This window comes from Homarus americanus, unplaced genomic scaffold (genome assembly GCF_018991925.1).
Source record: "Homarus americanus isolate GMGI-L3 unplaced genomic scaffold, GMGI_Hamer_2.0 scaffold42643, whole genome shotgun sequence".
In the NCBI taxonomy this organism is placed as follows: Eukaryota; Metazoa; Arthropoda; class Malacostraca; order Decapoda; family Nephropidae; genus Homarus; species Homarus americanus.
In genome coordinates, this window is record NW_024747582.1 from 646,156 (window position 1) to 654,892 (window position 8,737).

The following is an 8,737-nucleotide window of genomic DNA, read 5'->3' on the forward strand; positions in this document are numbered from 1 at the left end:
GAGCAAACATAAGCCTGGCAATCCTGTTCAACAATGAACTTTTCCAGTAGATAATAAGGTAGGCACAACAATGTCACTGGTTGCCAGTAAACTTTGAGAACCTTGTTTAAACTCTATTGAATTACCTTTTAACCCATAATTATTACTAAATATGAACTCACTTGACAACATCCTGCCACATCCTGAGTTGCTTCGCAGAAGTCTGAAGAAGATCTTTGACTGATTTTTGTTCTTCTCGTAATACTCGGCCGAGCTTCTCCTGTTCACTAATATTTGTCATGAGTTGCTCCCTGAAAGTGGAAAGAACTAAAGTATGCAGTAATAACCTGGAGAAGTACTGTACACCTTTGTCCACACACATCTCTCAAGTATGTACCAGGAATGTTCTCTAATACTGTACAGTCTCTGTCTGCATATTCTCACATCAGTACAGGTCACCCTTGTTTATACTGTACTGTACTAGCTTTCTGGTGGATCAGGTATTAATGCACTTAAAATGCTTTAGTAGTCCTATAATTGACTGAGACTGAGTAAGACTGGTTGGATAATCACCTCAGATTTACAAGAGCCAATCAACAGCCACCTTCAGTCTTATAGCTAATGCCCCACAGCTTCAGTCTTACCGCTAATGCCCCACAGCCTCGGTCTAACAGCTAATGCCCCACAGCCTCAGTCTTACAGCTAATGCCCCACAGCCTCAGTCTTACAGCTAATGCCCCACAGCCTCAGTCTTAAAGCTAATGCCTGTTATAAATTATTACATCACACATTAAAATTTCTGCAATGTAAAAATATAATGTATATACAAATGTATAAGTCATGTGTTAACAAATTTTATATAGAAAAAATTGTCATTAAGGCAACCAAGACTGTGTTAACAATATGAGTAAGTTATAATTACTGTAGTGTACACACCTAAGTGACTTCCTCTTGTCTTGTGGATCACTTGAGAGATACAGTTTAATTTCATCACTTGCTTGCTGTTGCTTCAAGTTAAGAATTTCCCGTTCAGAATTTAATATGTGGTATTTAGTTTCTGAACTTACAATCTCATCATAAAGATTCTGAAAAAGAAATGTGATAATGATTATGTACAGAACAGTATACAGTAGTCTGTATTTGGGTAGCTTAGATAAATATATATTTTGATGTATAGTACTGTATATCCTCGAGTATATACTGTACTGTAGTTAGAGTTTCTATGATCAAATTCTTCTGCAAAAAGTAAGGGGTTGAACTATACAGTATACACATAATACTTTTGAAGGGTTACAATTCATGCATTTCCAAGGGTCATTTTTGGTGAATGATAGCCAGCCTGTACAAGCTTGGAGTATGTTAACTGTACCAGTAACCTCCTTTAACCATACCCCAAGATTCTTTCTTTATGTTGGTACATGAACCTCACTCACTATACAGTACAGTACTGTATAAGCCACTTTAAATCTGCAAGACCTGATACTGTACAGGTATCCCTTGTTTAAAGATGGCAGTGCATTCCTGAAAAACCCAATGTTAAGCAAAATTATCTCCAAATGAGGGATAACGACAAGGCACGGAGGGCGAACAACAGGGAGGTAAACAGTACTGTACTGTATTCCTGTATTCTGGCAAATACCAGATTACAAGTCCCACATGACAGCCACATAATACAGTATAAACACAAACCTTAACTTCCGTTTCAAGTTTTGCCAAATTAGTGTCTAAGCCAGCAGCCACTGAGTCATGTGTGTGTTTCTTATCATTGTAATCCACTGTCAGATCTTGCACTTTCTGCCTCAGTGGACGCAATTCTGAAAACGAGATGTATATACTGTATACAGTATACAGGTATATATACAGTAAATATAAATAGTACAGTACAGTACAGTACATTACAGTACAGCACAGTACAGTGCAGTGCAGTAGAGTACAGTACAGTACAGTACAGTACAGTGCAATGCAGTAGAGTAGAGTACAGTACAGTACAGTGCAGTAGAGTACAGTGCAGTGCAGTACAGTACAGTTCAGTACAGTACAGTACAGTACAGTTCAGTACAGTACAGTGCAGTACAGTACAGTGCAATACAGTAGAGTACAGTAGAGTACAGTAGAGTACAGTACAGTACAGTGCAGTAGAGTACAGTGCAGTACAGTACAGTTCAGTACAGTACAGTGCAGTACAGTACAGTGCAATGCAGTAGAGTACAGTAGAGTACAGTAGAGTACAGTGCAATACAGTAGAGTAGAGTAGAGTAGAGTAGAGTAGAGTAGAGTAGAGTACAGTGCAGTAGAGTACAGTGCAGTTCAGTTCAGTACAGTACAGTACAGTACAGTACAGTACAGTACAGTGCAGTACAGTACACAAACAACACAATCAGGGTATTAAGTAGCCTCTACTTCATTCTTGTTAAGTATAGCCTTTCTAAAACTCTACACAGGTTCATTCTAGTTAAGCTTACTTAACATTCTGTCTCTACTGTATTTATTTTTTTCCAGCTTATCTTACTTAAATTCCATTTGCTATTACGGTATTTCCTTTCATACAACAATCACTCACATCACCATTCCTACACAAACCACTTCACCTGTCTACTTTTCTGTGCCTCACAATTTACTCTATCAACCACTGCAGAATAAATTGCACCAACATAGAGCAGCAGTATAGAGTAGAGGATTCAACAACACTCTGTTCCTCCCCTTCAATCATATCACACCAGTAATCATCTCAAAATTACTCACCTTTAATAATTGGAGCCAAACGTGCTTTCCTCTCAGCAATTTTATGGTTAAGTTCTATAACCATGCCAGACATTTCTTCAAGTGTTTGCCCTTTACGTTCATCAATTTCAGCCTTCATGGTTGAAACTTTTTCCATAGTTTCTTGAGTTTCACGGAAACCTGACACCCCCATCTGTGACTCCACTGAATTCTGAAATAAAATAACAAATCAATAAAAGTTATAACATTCCATTATTCACAGATATTATTTAATCTTCATAAAATTTTCTGTTGAACATATAATTTAACAATGTACATTCCTCCCTAAATAAGTGAGAGTGACCCAGCTTGGTAAATGGTGTACAGTATCATAATAACACTGACCACCACTACTACACCATAGCTTAAGGTCTCCTGCACCAGTTAACATAAATAAAAGTGAAGAAAGAGTAAACAAAAAGTGAGATCATAAAAGAATAATTTTAATTCTTCCAGTTCACATCAGATGTTATGTGTAAATTCTTTTTCTATTATTTGCAGTTTTCTCCCCAACTTCAATGAATGAATATTTATAACACTGTCTCATAAAATCTCCTTCATACCCGAACAAAATTAATTTCTTCCATCTGTAAATCAAGCCTATTAATCACAAATATACTTACAAGTTGTTCTAAAATTTGTGCATCTTTGGATTTCAGTATTTCTTCAGTTCGACTAAGAACACCATACTCAGCTCTCAAGTCACTAAGTTCTGCACGTTTAATTTTGTAGACTGAACTCTTGCCTCTTAATTTATTAACATACCGCTTGAACTCTTCCCCACGCAGGACCTGTTCACCTGAAAATTTCTTCAGTTGATCTTGTTTGTCCTGAAAAAGAAAACATGTACCATATATTAATTCTGCATCATAATGATAGTTTAATCCATCCAACACTAAATTAAGATGAAAGTCAAGATAACAAGACTCAGATGAAGATTAGCACCCTTGCTTATTTCACCTTTTGATTAAATACCCACTAATGCTAACTTAATCCAACATAACCTTAACACCCCAGGTATCATTAAGGTGTTTAATTATCATGTGAAATTTGCTGAGGTGCTAATCTTCCTATAATCCAGTAACAGATATAGAGACACAACTATAATAGATAGACAGAACTATAATAGATAGACAGAAATATTATAGATAGACAGAACTATAATAGATAGACAGAAATAATATAGACAGAAATATTTATGTTCTTGAAATCATAAAACAACTGTAACTGACCCTCATGTCCTCCTGAATATTAGCTAACTCTCCCCGAAGCTCATTGAGGCGTTCGGCAGTCTGTTCCTTCTTCCTGCCGATGATCACTGTATTTTTCCGAAAAAACGATAACTTTCCAACCTGCCAAATATAAAGGAAACACATAACTGCATCAGAATAAAAAACCAATTGGCATTAATAGGAATAGTTAGTACAGTACTGATAACTACCGACTGTGTATTCCATATACTAACTAGATAAATGTTATTATCAATCTCTGCCAGGCCAGGCTGGGTTTATTATGCTGGAATGCACAAACCCTGCACTGTATATGCTGGGGACCTGCCATGACCATGCCAAGAAACATTCATGCTTAAGAACCTGTCAAAGTTAGGCTAAGAACTTTTCATGGTTAGGTTGAGAACCTATTAATGTTGGTCAGGAATCTGTCCAGTGTGATGCAAATTTTGATTTCTATGGGTTACTGACCATGAATATATGTACTGTAGTTTCATTCACATATCTATCATATTTTTTAGTAGTACATAATTTAAGCAGTTAACAAGTCATATATATACCGGAACACTATTAGATTTTGTTCCTCAAACAAATCAATTTCTCACGATTAATTCTGATTACACCATGTACTGTACTGTACAGTACTCATAAAAGAGTAAATATATGTACAGTAGCTCTTATTTCTCTGGCAGAAATACCTGTAGAATCAAAACCATAACTTATTGCAATCTTTTTTTCACAAAAAATTTTCTTACCTTGCTCTCTGGGGTGTCATCTTCATCCACTTCTTTCATACGAGCTTCATTCAATTTATTGATTTCAGTTGTTAAAGCTCGAATCTGTAAAGATATCAATACTGTACTGTACTGTATACCACTCCTGCAAAAATCCACCAGGTTAAATATTTGTACTGGTATCCCTCGCTATACAAACGTTTGAGATACAAAAATTCGCTTATACAAATATCCTAATTTAATACCTGTTTCATTAAATGTAAGCTTCCCCACTTATACAAATTTTGATCAAAGCAAAAATTCAAATCATTATCCAGCACCGGCTTACTATAAACAGCAGGTCATAGTGGCAAAGTCTAGATCAAACTCATTGTGTTCACATTATTCTCACCTTAACATATTTTCCTGTGTTTGTGCTGGTAGTGTATACCGTATAGGGTTCCCGGGTTCTTAAATCCTTATACTGTATACATTTAAAATCACTTAATTTAAGACAACAGAAGAAATAGAAAGACAAATACAGGAAACTAAAGTACAATATAAAATAAGTCATCAGGTAAAGAAAATACTGTAAATTTAAAGTTTAACCCCATTCGTATCGGCGACCCCCTGTACTGTACTGTATTCATATTGACTTCTAGAAAAGGATATGAAAATGGAAAAGAGTTTGTAAAAAACTGAAGGTTTCTTTTAATCTTGATATATAAACAAGTCACCAAATATTAAGTTATAATTACAATACAAAAAAGTTAAAGAAAAAAGTAACTGACCAGCAAGACTGTCTAGGATAGGGAGACATGTAGTATTACCTGCTTGTTCACTGAATCTATTTCCTGCTGACCCATGGCAGGCTGTGCTGCTACTCGCTCTAATATTGCCACATATCTTTCCTTAGCTGAGAGTTCCTTGGGTAATTTTTCTTTTACGATATAGGTGTTAACATTTACGTCTTCCTCTAGTCTCTGCAAGAGACCTGTCATAAAACAAATACTGTAATGAAAATTCAATGGCATATATATCATGTTTTGATATATTATTGTGCTTTACTAATACTGTACTAACTACTGAACAAGTCAAAAAAGGAACACTACTTGTTTTACCAAACATTTTGGACATAAATAATGGGAGTCAACATTACATTAATAAAATAAAATTCAATCATTATACTGTACTGTAGATCACTAGTTGACCAGGGTTCGGTAACATAGATCAAATATGGTGCACTTCATTAATTTTGGGGCGCTGATTTAAAATATGGCAATTAAAAATATCAGTCGCTTAACATTTTTATGATATGTGTATATGTAGTGTAGGAAAATAAGATACATACTTGTGTTGGTAGGATATATTAAATACAAGACTAGCAATACTGAACAGAAGAATGGAGAGAATACAACGCCGAGGCTGTTAATTCACCCAATTGAGCATTCAAATGTAGCTTCGTCCTTCAGCAATAAGGTCCATTCCTCACAGAGAAGAAAGCCTCCCTATACCTACCTACACCACCAGCTTATTTGGAAGAGCTTTCAGCTTCGGATGAGGAAATTGAGGAAGAAATCTCAGAATTATCCCATGATCCTCCTTTCATTAACTGGACAGTCTTCCAATGAACCACATCTTATAGAACAAAGTGAACTTGTACGTGATCTCCGTCTGTCAAAACAGCAGGTGGAACTTTTAGCATCAAGATTGCAGGAATGGAAGTTGCTAGTGAGACAGACTATAATTTATGTTTATAGGAAAAGAAATATTACATTATCTTCACTCTACAGCAGGGGTTCTCAACCAGAGGGGAATTTCCCCCCTCAGGTTTTCAGGGGGGGGGGGGGAAACTGATACTAATATGGAAAAAATAAAGGATTTTCAATATTATATGCATATTATTTGGAATGCACTTTTTGAGACAGACAATCTTGGAAAGGAGGGGGGAATGACATTCTGACATATGGTGAAAGGGGTGCATGGAGCAAACAAGGTTGAGAACCACCGCTCTACAGAGTTAGGAGAAAAACATGACCCAAAGGAATGGCAGCTTTTATAGATTCCTCCAAGTTTAGTTTTGTTGCATAATGGTAACCAGAAGCCCCCAGTTCCAGTAGCACATTCTGTAGGTTTGAAGGAAACGTATGATAGTATGGAGAAAATACTGACCGCTATTAAATACAAGAAGTATAGATGGCAGACCTGCGGCGATTTGAAGGTTATAGCCCTTCTACTGGGCCTTCAAGGAGGGGTCACGAAATATTGCTGTTTTCTGTGTTTATGGGATAGCAGAGCAACACTACAACACAAAGGACTGGCCGAAGAGAGAAGAGTTTGTTCCAGGAAAAAGCAACGTTAAATATACTCCCTTGGTAGACCCAAGCGATGTACTTCTACCTCCTTTACACATCAAGTTGGGACTAACGAAGAATTTTGTGAAGGCTGTGGCCAAACAAGGTGATAGGTTCGTGTACTTGAGGGGAAAATTCCCACAGTTCACTGATGCTAAAGTCAAAGAGGGTATCTTTATTGGCCCACAGATAAGAAAGTTACTTCATGATGATTAATTTGAAAACAAACAATGAAAATGAGCTAACTGCATGGAAATCCTTCACATCTGTAGTCAAGGGGTTTCTTGGAAACAAGAAGGAAGAAAACTATTACCAACTTGTAGAGGACCTCTTAAAAAATATACAAAAACTTAGGATACAGGATGTCCCTGAAAGTCCACCTCCTACACTCGCACTTGGACTTTTTTTCCTGAGAATCTGGGGGCAGTTAGTGATGAACAGGGAGAGCAATTTCATCAGGACATTAGACGTACGGAGGAGAGGTACCGGGGTAGATGGGATCCTGCCATGATGGGGGGACTGTTGCTGGTGTTTACAATCGGAGGAGTAGATGGGATCCTGCCATGATGGGAGACTGTTGCTGGTGTTTACACTCGGAGGAGTAGATGGGATCCTGCCATGATGGGGGACTGTTGCTGGTGTTTACACTCGGAGGAGTAGATGGGATCCTGCCATGATGGGGGACTGTTAGCTGGTGTTTACACTCGGAGGAGTAGATGGGATCCTGCCATGATGGGGACTGTTGCTGGTGTTTACACTCGAGGAGTAGATGGGATCCTGCCATGATGGGAGACTGTTGCTGGTGTTTAGCACCGGAGGAGTAGATGGATCCTGCCGCGATGAGACGTTGCTGGTAAGCTTACACTCGGAGGAGTAGATGGGATCTCACAAGATGGGGACTGCTGCTGGTGCTTATAATCGGAGGAGTAGATGGGATCCTCCTGCCATGATGGGAGACTGTTGCTGGTGCTTTTACACTCGGAGGAGGAGGACCTGCCATGATGGGGAGACTGTTGCTGGTGTTTACACTGGAGGAGTAGATGATCCTGCCATGATGGGAGACTGTTACGAAAAGGCACCGGAGGAGTAGATGGGATCCTCGCCATGATGGGAGACTGTTGTTGGTGTTTATAATCGAGGAGTAGATGGGATCCTGCCAAGGCATGACTGTTGCTGGTGTTTACACTCGGAGGAGAGACGGGATCCTGCCAAGTGATGGGGGACTGTTGCTGGTGTTTAAATGGAGGAGTAGATGGATCCCCAAGCGATGGGGGGACTGTTGCTGAAAGCCACCGAGTAAGTAGATGGGATCCTGCCATGATGGGGGGACTGTTGCTGGTGTTTACACTTGGGAGGAGTAGATGGATCCCATGATGGGAGACTGTTGCTGGTGTTTACACTCGGAGGAGTAGATGGGATCCTGCCATGATGGGGGACTGTTGCTGGTGTTTACACTCGGAGGAGTAGATGGGATCCTGCCATGATGGGGGACTGTTGCTGGTGTTTACACTCGGAGGAGTAGATGGGATCCTGCCATGATGGGGGACTGTTGCTGGTGTTTACACTCGGAGGAGTAGATGGGATCCTGCCATGATGGGGGACTGTTGCTGGTGTTTACACTCGGAGGAGTAGATGGGATCCTGCCATGATGGGGGACTGTTGCTGGTGTTTACACTCGGAGGAGTAGATGGGATCCTGCCAT

The 8,737-nt window shown here is 39.0% G+C and overlaps 1 protein-coding gene across 3 annotated transcripts in view; it reads right to left on the reverse strand.

Moving 5' to 3' along the window:
• The window catches only part of LOC121879731 (intraflagellar transport protein 81 homolog), a 29,486-nt gene that overhangs the window by 1,792 nt on the left and 18,957 nt on the right, over positions 1–8,737 (reverse strand). For all 3 annotated transcript variants that reach the window (XM_042386496.1, XM_042386498.1, XM_042386497.1), the window contains 8 exons: positions 5,512–5,675; positions 4,724–4,807; positions 3,972–4,091; positions 3,363–3,569; positions 2,722–2,911; positions 1,669–1,793; positions 916–1,064; positions 162–290 (listed from right to left, as the gene is read on the reverse strand). In XM_042386496.1, the coding sequence (XP_042242430.1) occupies positions 162–290; positions 916–1,064; positions 1,669–1,793; positions 2,722–2,911; positions 3,363–3,569; positions 3,972–4,091; positions 4,724–4,807; positions 5,512–5,675 (1,168 nt within the window). The remainder of the gene's footprint in view (positions 1–161; positions 291–915; positions 1,065–1,668; positions 1,794–2,721; positions 2,912–3,362; positions 3,570–3,971; positions 4,092–4,723; positions 4,808–5,511; positions 5,676–8,737) is intronic.